A 13,975-nucleotide genomic window follows, 5' to 3' on the forward strand; every position below is an offset into this window, starting at 1 on the left:
CGGCGGCTCTGCCCTAGCGTCTGTCAGCCACTGAACCAGAGTTCAGTTCGTTCAGTAAACGCAATGCCGAGCCTGACGACGAGTTTTGCAGTCCATTTAACTGCTAATCCGTGGATCCAAAGTATAAACAGTCTAAATAGGATTTGTAGAACCATGTACCAGCTACAACTCTTGTCAAGGAACCGTGTTCTAATTCATGACCGAATTCAAGTTAGATCGCCCCCAAGGTCGGCTTGTCAGCACTGTTAGGGTACAAGACTTAACAGAATTGGCTAAGTGTTGAAAACAGGGAATTGATGATTCTTGTGAGCCTAATTCAAGCATGTTAGGAGCTAAATTAGTCAATGACCCAAAAATAAAAGTTGTTCCTTATACCAAATACTACAACTTTGCTTTAGTGACCACCTCCATGCAAGGTCTCTAACACCTAATTCAAACTTGGTCAAACAAGCTACATTCAAATGATGACTTGAACAAAAACTATGACTTAGTGATCTATTTAGCCCTAGTTATGAATATCAAAGTTGTTCATAATGATACTCTAAACATGTTTAAGCAATTTGTAAGGTCATTCAATCATTTCATGTATTAGGCACTCATAGGGCTAGTTAGTGTAATCATATGAAGCTTAAGTGTTGGTTCATGAAATGTGACCATGAACAAAGTCCTATTTGCTAACCTAGGTGTTGCTATATGTTTGTGTGACTCACATCCACCAAGTGCATGTGTCCACTCATGATCATATGCATAGACACATGGAGACATGAAATAACGAGAAAAGTTGCATCTGTTTAAGAAACATACGATAACAAGCAAACGTTGCAGATGTTTCAATCCAATGTTTCAATTGTAAATGCTTGTTTATGAATGCTTGATGATCATGCTCATGTTATGCAAGTCAAGTTATGCAAGGCTAACACCCGAGGTGTTATAGTTTCGGCGATCTAGGTCGGAACTTCCGACGCAAATCTGAACGGTTAGATTTTGCCTTGAAGTATAAATATCTCTCTCCTCTCTTCTAACCGTTACCCACTCATTACTCACGACCTAACTTCAGCCAAAATAGCTCCCAAACATTTAAGGCTCCCCTCTCCTCCCCCTTTGCTCCCAACTTCGATTCCTCCAAGGATTTGAGTGAAGAGAGAGTAGATTGAGTGAGAAAATTGTCTAAGCAAGCTTGAGCACTTGATTTCTTTGTCAAGCCAATTGGATTTGCATTTGTTACTCTTAGGGCTTTGCCCCTAGCCGGCTAGGCATCACCTAAGAGTTTTCATCTTGTGGAAGAGCCTTGGCAAGTTTGTATTACCCTTGATTTCTAGTGAAGAACTCAAGTGACCTTTGTAGTTTTCTTGAGAGAGGTAAGGAGGTGGAAGAGACTCCAACCTTAGTGGTCACCTCAAAAAATGAGGACGTAGGAGTTTTTTGTGGGGTTGCCGAACCTCAGGATAAATCGTTGTCTTTCGCGTGCTTGTTGTTGTTCTTGGTTGTCTCTTTCTCCCTCTAGCTAATTCCTAGGGTTTGGACCTGATCTACGGAGTGGTGGCATTTCGACGTCAAGGGAGTGACTCTACACCTTTACCTAACCACTAGGAAGTGGGGTTGTAAGCTACTTCATTCTCAAAGTTCATTTTAGCACCGGTTTAGTAGTTCCCGTAAGAGTCGGAACTCCCGGCCAGTTTGCGTCGGAACTTTCGGCCATCGGAAGTTCCGGTCCGAACTATCAGGACTTCCGACAATTGCTGACATTGAACTTTTAGTTTGTGCTGTAAATCTTTAGATATGCCTATTCACTCCCCTCTATGTATTGTAAGATCCTTTCAAGGTTCCATTATGAAACTCCTTAAATAAAGCCATGAGATCATGTTTTATAATTTCCCAGAACGCTTGGTGTTTTATTGTGTTTCATTTGGAAAATTACATCTCTAACCTCTTTTTTCAGTAAAAGGCGCAGTTAATTTCTCATTATCTTCAACTGATACTTGTGGTATATCATCCCTCTTACTTTCGTCCATAGTAGTCTTCACACTCATTAGGACCAAACAGGCCCTTTGTAATATTATGTGATATATGATTTCAGTTGTTCGTCACCTTTTATTACGTGACTACCATCCTCAAGCTGAAAGATGCGCGTTTTTCAGTGTTTACCATTTGCTACCAACAGGAAATACTTTGTATTGCTACCTCCTTTCAATAATTGTTCTGTTTTTTTTTTATCTTTGGTACCATCGTATTTCCTCTTCCCGCAAAAACTGGACTAGCCTCTCTCTCAAACAGTGTTTTAAATCAACTTCATATTGTTGTAGCACCACTGATTCGGCTTTTTTGTCCAATTGGTCTATCTTATTTGTGAGTTCTTGTTTTTCTTTTTTGTAAGCACTACTGGTATTTTTGGCCCATCCTCTGGCAACATTCAGCCTGTTCGTTTGGCTGGTTCGTATCGTTACTGGTTCGTGAAGAAGTACTGTTGGTTGGTTTGTGTGAGAGAAAAATGCTGTTCCGGCTGGAAATTTACGATCGTTTACGATAAGCTACAGCCAAACGAACAGATTGATTACTCTTGACCTACATCTATTGTAGTCCTCCGCAACTCGAAATCCGGTGCATAGAGCACTTAGATACCCAAAATTAAGGTTCACCTCTGGACAAAGTCATGGTGATCCCTAGAAAATTAGAGCAGATTGTTTTACGCTGTTCTGCAGCACTACTTCAATAGTGCTTTTTAGCTAACGAATAATGTTTTCCTTTCCCATAAGGGTCATTATAAGTTAAATTTCAGCAACGAACAGGGCCAAAATCGTGAGGATGGAGTAGTCACTGGTCAGAACAGATGGCTGATACTAAATTTGACTCCATTTGGATGACTGCTCGGCACCAGATAATCCAACCACAGAACTCTCAGGCCACGTCTCCACGACCTGCGATCGCAAAAAATTCGCAGTGCAATATAAGTAATGCGATGATCGGAGGGTAGGTAGGGCAGGCACGTACCTGGATTGGATCGACGTGGAGCGTCGACGCTGCTCGTGCTCGGCAACACCACCCCTGTCCGGACGGCCGCACCGCCATGAATTGTGCCCGAACGAGCACGAGCCTTACCCTCCGTTCGTCTTCGCGCGGGCACGGGGAAGGCCGGGGCGGGCAAGGACCGAGGTCGATCGTGCGGCGCTGTGTGGATCTCGCCGGCCGGTTTGGTTCTGCAGCAACCAGCAAGCTTCTCTTGTGAACATTGAATCTGTCGCTGCGATCGCACCCACTGTGCGTGGTTCGGGAGCGCGCCGGATTTTTTTTGTTGTCTTGAATGTTGTACAAGTAGCCTGGCTAGATTTTGGATCAGAAATGCTGGGTCAGGACGTGGGCCCTGATGGTAAGAAATAAGAACGGACACTATCCCGGATGCCTCCTCTGATTGGTTGTTTTTGACAAAAAAAAACGCTCAGCTGTCTTCATCACTCAATGGTTTCCAGAAATGTCATTCCCCAATCCCCACTCACCCATGAATTCCAATTCCGCGCTCGACCGTGAAGGCGCTCCCGTAGCGCTCTCGACAACGGCTGACCGGCCGCCATCCTCCATCTCCACCTCACCTGAGCGTCGCCAGCCGCCTTCCTCCCTCTTCACCACAGTTCACCGACCATCGCGCGGCTTCAGTTTGTCGCGCCCGCCCAACTGTTTCCGTCCCTCTCCGACGGCACCTCGGGCCAAGAGCGGCGACTAATCAGCCTCCACCTCTCTTCCTCTCCACGGAGCTTGGTCCGCATCCTCCCTTGGCGACGGCATCCAGCGATGCGGACGAGATCGGGCAAGGGCAGCGCCGCCCGCCTCTGCTGGCGCTGGTGGTGCCGTCGCGTGGCTCAGGTCAGTCCCCACCGAGCCGAGGGCACACACGAAGCGCGACCCGTGGTGGTGGTGCTCACGCGCTGCCACTCGGCGCCGGCTCCCACTCCGAGGGCGGAATCAACTGGCCCTGGCCTCTCCCTCCTTGATATTGCAAACATATGTTTCAAGTGTTTCTGATGTTATCAGAGGTATGTTGCAAGTGTTTTAAAGGCATGTTGCAAGTGTTTCGGCGACATGTTGCGAGCGTTGTTTAAAATGTTTCATCTGTTTCAGACGTATGTTGCAAGCGTTATTAATCTAGATGTTGCATATGTTTCACATATATGTTGTAAGAGTATGTTTAAAATGTTTCAGATGTTTCAGTCTTATATTGCAATAAGTGTTTTTTTCTAGATGTTGCATATGTTTCACACATATGTTACAAGTGTATGTTCTAAATATTTTATCTACTTTAGACTTATGTTGCATTTAAGTGTTTCATGTTGCAAGTGTTTCGTGTTTCAGAGGTATGTTCAGAGAGTCATGGGGTACGACCTGAGCACTGGGGGAAGGGGGCGCGGCAAGCCAAGGGTTAGCAGATGGGACGCACGACGCGCCTGGGTCCTGCGGACGGGGCGTGCTCGTCCTTTTCCGGGCTCTCGGGTCCTGCCTGCACAGAGAGAGGAGGTGGTCAAGGGGAAGGAGTGGCGGGCACAGCGGGGGTGCGCGTGTGGGGCGGGGCGAGGCGGACAGGAGCAAGGTACAGGTGCGAGGCAGGGTGAGACAGACGGGGGGACGAAAGTGCGCGTGCAGCAGCGATACGGCACAGCAGCTGGCGCGACGGGCGGGCTGTGGCAGCAGCATGTGCGGGACGTCCGAACGCGCTCATCTACTCTGGACAGGCGCCAGTAATTCCCATTTTGAATTCATAGTAGCCTAGCCGGATTTTGAATTCGTGGTAGTAGCTTTTATATTTGCTTGAGCGCGTACACTTGTACATCCTTGCAATCACCCGGCCGTCCGTCGTGTGTGGGCATTGTGTTGTGGCGTCACTGCGACACTGCCCAAGTGCCATCCAATGCCAAGACGGACACGAACAGATTAACCTGAAACCGAACCGCACTGGGAGCAGATAGCTTCACATTATGGCAACAGCAGCAAATCTTGCCGTAATAATAAACCAGCTACCAGAAGACTGGTGCAGTTGAAAAAAAAATGTAAGAAAAGCATTCTGCTATTGCTTCCAAGTATCACATGGTCATCAACAAAATGGGCGTCCATGCAGAAACGCACAGGGAGTCTCCTCAAAAAAAGAAACACACAGGGAGGATATAAGAGTAAGATCATCCGCTCACCTCGCAGCAAGCATCATCTAGGGTCATTGTTGTAGAACCACGTTAAACATAAACATGAAATGGCACTGTACCTGTAAATTTTCAGGACATGCCTCCTCCCATCTAATGGAAAACGGGTTAAAAAAAACCGTGGAGGTGCCAATACATTCTTATTATAATTTATTACAAAATTGGTTACTTTTGTACGGTCTGCCGATCAACCAGCAGAGCTCGGGTTTCATCTAAATGTTCTCTTTTCTTGAGCGGTTTTCGCCCCCAAAGAATTCTTCAAAACACAGTAGTTGGCTCCTTTCATTTACAATAGCAGTCTCCTAATGTCACTGAAATTCAGCGCCAGCTCCGTGAAAAACTTCCCTGCTCACCCGTACGGTGCAAAAAAAAAGTGATTAAATTGTGAAATACAGCCCAAAAGGGAATGAGAGACAAAAACAAAGAAAAGAGATGCACACCTCCTACTTGCCCATCAAATACACGATGGTCAGCAGATAGTGTCAAGCTCATCTTTGTAACTCTAGCAGCCTTCTCAGCTCCTGGACAAAGTCACATGAGTTAAAAAATGTGTCTGCAATTGTTTTGGGCAGGAAAGCAGTGTGTCAAGAAAATATACCATCGCTGTCCACAATAGGTTCAACAACCTTGTTACCTCTACCGACTGCGAGAATGCCAGACTGATAGAAAGAAATGAAGAATAGGAATAATCAGTACAAATTCGAAGGATCCCATTACTAGAGAAGCAAACACGTGTGAGGAGGGACCTGTGGAGGGTTAATGATTGCACAGAAATGGTCCACTGGGTACATCCCAAGATTTGAGATACTGCGTAAGAACAAATCATTAAAATGTTAAAATATGGAATTTCAATGACAGAAAGAACTCCCTGAAGAACAATGGTAAACAGGCACAAGTTGCTTGCCTGAAAGTTCCCCCTTGAAATTCATTAGGTGCAAGCTTCCCAGCTCTTGCCTTTTCAGCCAGCTGCTTAACCTGAGTGATTATGAACAAAGAAACCCATAAATGACTTCCATTGAAAATAGAAAATGTTCTACACACAGAAAGGCTGATTTTTTTATGATAGAATTGTAGACCACAAAACTGTGCAATTTTAGTGATTTCTTATGCAAACAGCAAACTTGATGGTTGTTGATGGCAAGGAGCCAAGAATTAAACACTCAAAAACAAAAACTGCCTGAACATCCTGGCATATAAACATCTGCTTTGAACTTTGACAACATTATCGTACCTCTGAGGATATTGCAGATATAGTCTTTTGATCCGCATTTCTTATTATTGGGGTCATCAGGCCCTGGAATAGCAAAGACCATCATCAGGCACTGAAGGTACACTAATAATTACTCTGTGGAGTGTGGACTCTAGAATCATACCTTCTCTGTGGCAACGGCAATAGATATATCAACTGAATCACACTTTTGGGTTTCTTCCTTCTCATTGTTCCAGTAAGCTGGCAATATATGCAAATACATAAAATCTAAGTGGAGACTGAAGAGAGTTACACATACTGGTCTAAACAAACTAAGCATACAGAAACCAGCGTGTTTACTGAATAGTTTCAATCAATTCAGCTATACTACAAATCAAAAGAAAAACAGAAAAAGGAAAAGGAAAAGAAAGGACATGTAGCTGGCTTCCTAAGTAAACACTAAACAGGGCAGGAAAAAACTAGTACTAGCATGATTCTAGTTAGGATTCGCCAAAACATGTCAAACAGCAATAGACATGGCTGCTTTCCACTAGTACTATGCTTGCCAAGTGTGCCAATATACATTTAAACTATTACTCCTTCAATACAAGCTGAAGTATTCCTATAGGAGTAGCCAGGGCTTGGGTGCTGGACCTGGGGTTCCAATTGGACAGCCTAAGGCTTGTACTGTTGTACAAGACATAAGCTTACAACGAGCCATGGTCTAAGTCTAACCACCCAAACTGAATGCTCAGTGAACAGAAAGCACAAGCAGGTTGGTATCTTATTTTAATATAATGGCACAAATTCTAGCACCCTGAAAAGACAAACTCAGCACAGCCCTATTATGTAGCTGATCAAATTCAGCTTATGGGAATTCTATACCATATGTTAGTCTAATGTAAAACTAGCTTAGATTCAATGGTTTGAGCTGGAACTAGCTCATAATATTCCAGTGCAACATATAAATGTTCAAACTACCATTTTGGTGTGCAAAATCAGCATGGGCCGTGCAATCAAAATGAGAATGAATCATGCTATGGAGGCAGTCTTGGGATGCTACTACTGCTAGCTTTCTAAAGAGAATGCTGCCATGAACTTAAGGGTAGCACGCAATTATCTTCCCAATTTCAGACAGAAAAACCCTCAAAAGTTCCTCAGAAATGTCATTGTGAATTTCTTATGTATACACCAAGCAGGATTTGTGATTCATACATCTGACAAACAAATAATAATTCTAGTTCCATTCCTCAGGGAAAAAAAACATTGGAATTTGATGTTTATTTTGTTATTCTGAAATTACCATTTGCTTCAGGGACATTCCGCAAGGCAATTGCCACAGCCTTTATGATGATATCATTTACTGAAACTTTAATGCCATGTTGCTCTGCAATGAATGAAGTTATGAGCACAGAAGACCTTTCCTGTTATCTGACTATTGAAAATAATAAAAGTTATCTGATTACTGAAAATTATCAGATAAAAGAAGATATATAACACACCTTTCAGTTCATTCCTGAAAGTGAGCAAGGGATCCAGCACAACATCTGACAACAATGTAAAACATATCATCATGCTAACAATATTATGAAAATAACATGTGCATGGAATGAAATATGAATACAGACCTTTGGATAGATACAAATGTGGAGTCGTCTGTTTTGATTCGAGCAACCTTTTTGCAATGACCTGCATGATAAGAAAACATGTCTGCACTGCTGAAACAACATGGACCTCATAGATTATACTTTATTCAAAAAAAGGATTCGTAGATGAAGATGATACATTATAACTGTAATGCACAGACCTAACCGAGATCACTTTTCATGAAAGACAGTTCTTTACTAGTAGCAAGAAGATCCACTAGACATAAAAATGGACGATAATGGCTGTAAACTGGTACAACACATTTGCAGAACCCATCCCCAACAAACAGTTATATGTGCTTGGACTCCTATGACGAGTTCACAGGTTGAATTGCGTCTTGATATTAATCCAAAATACTTTAATAATCTGTTTCATTGCGTGAAACTCTCGACCATGCTACAATCCATATAGCTAGGGACAAGACAGAGGGAGCTCGTGTGGTCAATATTCTTTCAATGTCAAAAGATTTTGTACTTTAACAAACTATGACTGGAGAAAGAAGCAAGCCTTACAAGGAAAATGAAAGCCGGGTCACACATCACACATAATCAAATACAGTGGGAGTGCATGGGGTGATGGGTGGAGCCAGTCACCGCAACTTCAAGAAGGGATAGCACATGTGTGGACTAAGGTCCTAGTTAAAGGGATCTTGACCCTTGAGCTTACGGCTGCTTGAAGCTGAAGTGCACAAAGTTAATTGAGTTCTTTAGCTTCTTAGGAGTTCCTTTTTATTAAGATTTCAAAGCATCCAAAACAAGCTTCTCAGAGTTCCTCTTTATTAAGATTTCAAAGCATCCAAAACAAGCTTCTCAGAGAAATAGACTTCTAGAGGAAGCAAAGCTCACAAATGAGCAAGGGGTAAATGTGGGAGCTGAGTTTTAGCCAATACTGATTGTTTTAAAAGACTCACTAAAAGCAAATATATCCTGCAGCACTTGAAAAAATCAATAAGGTGTAGGGTGAAAGTTTAGGTATTAGCACTAAACTTAGGGCGTGTTTGGATATGTACGCACGTTGCGTATCCGTGAGGACACGAGAAAATCCCATCAAATGACCTTCAGTTGTGTGTTTCCGTGCCGCACAAGTCCAAAACCTGAGAGGCAAGAAAATCAACGCTTTCCCAATACTTGCTTCTACAGGGAGAAGCGCTTCCCCACGACAAGTATCCAAACAGGGCCTAGACTGATCTAGATGCTAGTTATTGAGTTTACCATGCGCTTAAGGTAACATAAGAGAAAGCTATCATAATATCTACTGAAATTAATAAAGTCAAGTCAAACACAGTACCTTGCGTATCTGACTATTTGGAATATCTTCATATGTATCAGCCTTTTGTGAAACAGGGGGTGCTTGAGCTTGGGAATCTCGAGTTGGCTGAGACGAAGGTTGAGCTGGAGCTTTCTTTTCTTTGGTTGAACTTGAACTGACACCCGACTTCAATGCCGCCAGAACATCCCCTTTCAGAAGGGTGCCACGGGGGCCTGATGCTCTCAGTGATGACGTATCCAGTCCATGTTCCTTGATCAGTAACTTAGCTGCCGGGCTGATCCGGCTCACTGTTGAGGTTTGTTCAGACACATTAACTACTTTATTTTGTGGCGCACTTTCTGTTGAATGCTCCTCCTTTTGTTCACCTCCGAAAGATGTATCAGCTGGTATACTTTTAATATCCTCAAGGTCTTCAACCTTACAAAATGGACAACCAGCACTCAGTACAAAAGAATCACTAAGATATAAATCATCACATTAAAATGGATGCTTATGACATAAAAAACAATCAATAATGGAGCTATACCGTGACAGCAATGGGTTGTCCAACCTGAACATCTTTAGAACCTTCAGGTGCTAAAATCTTGGCCAGATACCTGAAGCATTAAAGGGGTAAGGGTAAACACAAAAGGTGTGTGCAGGATACAAAAACATTCATGATAAGAAATGATAAAGTGACACAAAAGAATAAAAATTTACGCGAATGTTATTGGGCAGCCAGCTGGGAGCCCACAGCACTAAAGAAAAAAACTGAAACCATAATTATTTGATCTAGCAGTGCCAGTTTCCAGTTATTTAAAAACTTGCACTTTTACGTAATTAGGTAGAATAATTAAATAGACTTCAAATTGCAAAAGATCACCGGAGTATCCTTCCATGCATTTTATGGACCACGGATGTTATAGAGCTTAGGTCAGTCTGCCATCAACACAGTCCAAGTGCAATGGAAAAGGTAATCAGGTGAAACAAAGAAGAATGCAAAATTGCATATATTACGTTCGGTTTGACTTGGAACAATAGATTGATAAAGATTGTCTGAGTGTAAATGAATACATAAGGTTTAAATAAGTTAATTCCGCTAGTGAATTCTTTCATTGAAAGGAATGTACCAGTAGGTTACCATAACACAAAACATGGAGTTAACTTTGGAACTAAATATAATGAATGGGTTCCATTAAATTTTGGTGAGAACCTGTTCCTGGAGCATTATCACGTGTTCCGTCCATGAATGGAGGGTTCTAATGAAAAGAACTAGCAACTATTCAAGAGATTAAAACATCATGATGGAAAATGTAAACTTGGGAATGTAACATCACAATAATCAAAGTAATTGAAACATTACTAATAACATCTTAGAAATATTCGTCAAGGGCATTACCCCTCTTCAAGGCTTTCAAACTCAAGAGTGGCTTTATCAGTTTCTATCTCGCATATCACATCACCAACCTCTATCTGCAAACAACATAAAGTTTAATGATACTGTTCTCAGAACTAAATAAAACACATTAAATGAAAAAAGTAGGAAACCCTAAGCTGGAAATAGGATATTCTTGTTGAATTAAAAAAATAACAGTTAGCAGAAGCATAACCTTGTCTCCTTCCTGTTTTCTCCATTTCGCGATGTTACCTTGATTCTAATGAGAACTGGGTCAGAATACCAAATATGCAGAAATACAAAAGACAGAAAGCAAACGACATGTATCAATGTATTACTAAGATAAATGCTTAAAGATTTTACCATAGTAGGGGATAGTGCTGGCATTCCAACCACCAGATGTGGAGGAAGCCCTGAACAAAAAAGATAAGGACAAATTAACAGATGTGATAATTTAGTTGTAATAAATATGAAAAATTACAAGTAATGAGGTACAAATGGATGTGATTCATCAGCACAATATGTTCACAGAACAGGATCTTGCTTAGGACATTTCTCTTGAATGGGTTAATTTTGTAGAAACCAATTGTTACTGCAGAAAATCACACGATACTGCATAATGACATAAGTGACCGCATGAGGTTCTTTCCTTGTTCAGTAAATTACATTGCAGAACAAAAGGAACATAGTTAAACCATATATAACTTGACAAGTCCACGAGATTTAAACTAGCAATTTAAATACACATTTTTCTGTTGATGCCAAACCACAGGTAGATGAATTCAAAGACTTGCACAACATCAATGGTACAGAATGAAGTTCGTAAGTTATGGAATGATCTTCTGTTTGTTTATCTCTTATGTCAAATTAACAATGTGAGACATGTGGTTATACCTGTAGATGAGAACCAGCGGGCTGGCATGGGGATCTGCAATAAGGACGCCACATAAGTATGCAGTTAGCAGTTTTAATGGATGAAAAGGATTAGTATTTTGGTCCCACCTTGTAATGTGCGCCCAGAGATGCTAGAAATGATGGCCTGGAAAGAAATCATACTTCAGAAAAACAATATACTTCATAAATAAAACCATATTCCAACAATCATCAGTTGCAAGTAAATAAAGCATGTAAGCTACACACGTGTTGGTCCACGTTCACAATTTATCAGTTAACCCTAGAGTTAAAATTGGTGGCAGCATAAGTCCATGGAGTGACAAACAACTGACACAACAGTAGAAAACCGAACGATCCCTTGAGGTAAAGTCTACAATGGTATACCTCGTGGACGCACATCTGCCAGCCTCTGCAAAGGAACCCCTTGCCCGCGACAAGCTGTGGGCAATCAACATTACACATCGTCAAATAGCTGTCTCGAAAAGCATCAAAATTTGCACAAATTCGTCGGCAGCGTCAATCATCTAAAATCTTACCCGACCAGAAGTGCACGTATGTTTGCCATCTTCCCAAGCAAAACCTCCGCAGCAAATGATCCCTGGTACCAGGATACGCAGAATGTGTCACAAAACAAAAGAGGCAGCAAAGAGGGGTGGTTTTCAGTTGGGCACGAAAAATATTTTGTGGAATACTACAATCTCTAACAGGGCCACGCATGGATAGGCGGATTGGAACATTAGTGGCAACAAACACTACGGTGCCACACAAATCCACACCGAAACAATAAATCTAAATGGAGAGGAAGGAGGTTCCAAATTTGACCCGGAACGGAACCAATCTCGTGCTTCCAACAAAGGAATCCGTCCCCCCATTCAAGCGAGCCAGGACTACCAGGAAGGAAGAGATCGCTACTCACCGGGACGGACGGATCTCCAAGCCCGCTCGAGCGAGAGAGGAGCAGCGGCCGTCTGTGGAGGATCCGGAGGAGAGGAGGAGGACTACGGCGGGGCGGAACCGGGCAAAAGGAGGGTTCGGCGGCGCCGGGTTAGATGCCCCCCACCACCACCAGCGCGGACGAAGACGAGCAGGGGAAGGGAACCCGCAGGGGAGGCAGGTAAGCGCTGTCAACGAGCCGAGCTCGAGCGAGTAGCCGAGCCGCTGGGGAAACCGGTGTTAAACCTGACCTGAGTACCTGACACGTAGGGCCTACTCACACGGGCTCCGTCGCGCAGCTCTGGCTCTGCTTTGTCTCTTGGCGAGTTGGGCTTGGATCGAGCCTGCGACGAGCCCAGCCCAAGTAGCTCGCAAGCCTCGAGCCATTTCTTTATAGCGGCAAGCAAGAAGCAGGTTTTGGTTGTTGGTCGACGACCGGGTGCTGCGAAAGTTGCGGATGGTGCGATCCTCGCCGTCCACTACCAACACACGTACACGATCGCCTCTCAGTTCGCCATTCGCCATCTCACCACGGGGCGACAAATTTGCAGTAAAAAGAAATCCAAAGTCAAAGCATGAATTCAATTTGTCTTTGGCCTTGGCCATGTACGGTGATATGAATATCTCGTGAAACACATACGAGGCACTTTTTCTTTGGCCATGGGGCAACGTAGAGGGAAACGACCATACCGTACGAGTCCAAGGGGTTCAAATTTCCCTTTAGACACGTCGAAATTCGCGATGTAATTGGGGCTTGGAAATATCATTAAGATTATTACACAAGAAAGATATCATAGACTTTTATCATGGTTACACGAATAAAAATGTCCCTAGCTTTTACCGATACACATCATAAAATAATCAAAGCACTCCATCTGTTCCTGAAAATCGAAGGTATGCCGAGGAGTAAGAGCACCCCATCGCATTAAGAATACATGTGATACTCTTCTCTATAACTACTGATAGAGGAGATTAAAGATAAACCAAGCTCCAACATATCTCTTTTTGTCAAAGAAAAGAGGAAGAACTTGTGAATTTTTTCGAACACCTTTCTTCTTTCCCCTCTCACTGCATCTCGGGCCCAACACGCATATTGTTGTCGTGCCTCGCCCACAAGGCATGGCAAGCCGCCACCACACAATGCCTTACATCGGACAAGTAGCCAACACCCTCGTTGAGCTACACGTCTCACACACATTTCGAGCGGGCAGCCACCCATGCTTGCTCAACCGTATCTCGCATGTAGGCGGGTAGCCACTGCCGCGTCGTGGCCACGCGTGCACCGCGCTCCGTCAGCAACAAGGGGATACATGAGGGAGACAAAAGAAAGGAGGAGAAAGATTTTTTGTCACTAACATGTGGATTCCACATATAAAGGGGTGAGTTTTCTCTCAATCTGTTGGAGCACATATTCTCTATACTATACAATTTAGCTTTCTCAATCCCCTATACTAGATGTTAAGGGAAAGAAGAAAAGGGATGTGGTGG

At 43.1% G+C, this 13,975-nt stretch overlaps 1 protein-coding gene across 1 annotated transcript; it reads right to left on the reverse strand.

Annotated features, from left to right (window-relative positions):
- Positions 1-5,034: 5,034 nt before the first annotated feature.
- LOC136535208 (dihydrolipoyllysine-residue acetyltransferase component 1 of pyruvate dehydrogenase complex, mitochondrial-like) lies at positions 5,035-12,691 on the reverse strand. The gene is made up of 20 exons (XM_066527512.1): positions 12,471-12,691; positions 12,091-12,152; positions 11,939-11,992; positions 11,663-11,699; positions 11,555-11,588; positions 11,024-11,073; positions 10,875-10,919; positions 10,664-10,737; positions 9,812-9,881; positions 9,304-9,702; positions 7,998-8,058; positions 7,872-7,916; positions 7,673-7,756; positions 6,554-6,630; positions 6,412-6,474; positions 6,085-6,155; positions 5,927-5,987; positions 5,779-5,839; positions 5,621-5,701; positions 5,035-5,525 (listed from the first exon to the last, which is right to left on the reverse strand). Exons 2-20 carry the CDS (start codon positions 12,117-12,119, stop codon positions 5,467-5,469), a joined length of 1,455 nt encoding a protein of 484 aa, XP_066383609.1. The 5' UTR covers positions 12,120-12,152; positions 12,471-12,691; the 3' UTR covers positions 5,035-5,466.
- Between the last annotated feature and the right edge of the window lie 1,284 nt (positions 12,692-13,975).

The sequence above is a fragment of the Miscanthus floridulus genome, unplaced genomic scaffold (genome assembly GCF_019320115.1).
Source record: "Miscanthus floridulus cultivar M001 unplaced genomic scaffold, ASM1932011v1 os_2617_1_2, whole genome shotgun sequence".
Lineage (NCBI taxonomy): Eukaryota > Viridiplantae > Streptophyta > Magnoliopsida > Poales > Poaceae > Miscanthus > Miscanthus floridulus.

Bases quoted from the DNA above. Each gene is read 5' to 3' on its own strand.
- LOC136535208 (XM_066527512.1), bottom strand. From the start codon at position 12,119: ATGGCAAACATACGTGCACTTCTGGTCGG. The intron at 11,074-11,554 runs GTATAACCACAT...TTTTTTGTTCAG, and splicing joins CCGCTGGTTCTCATCTACAG to GGCTTCCTCCACATCTGGTG. The intron at 7,917-7,997 runs GTCTGTATTCAT...CATTGTTGTCAG, and splicing joins ACATTTGTATCTATCCAAAG to ATGTTGTGCTGGATCCCTTG.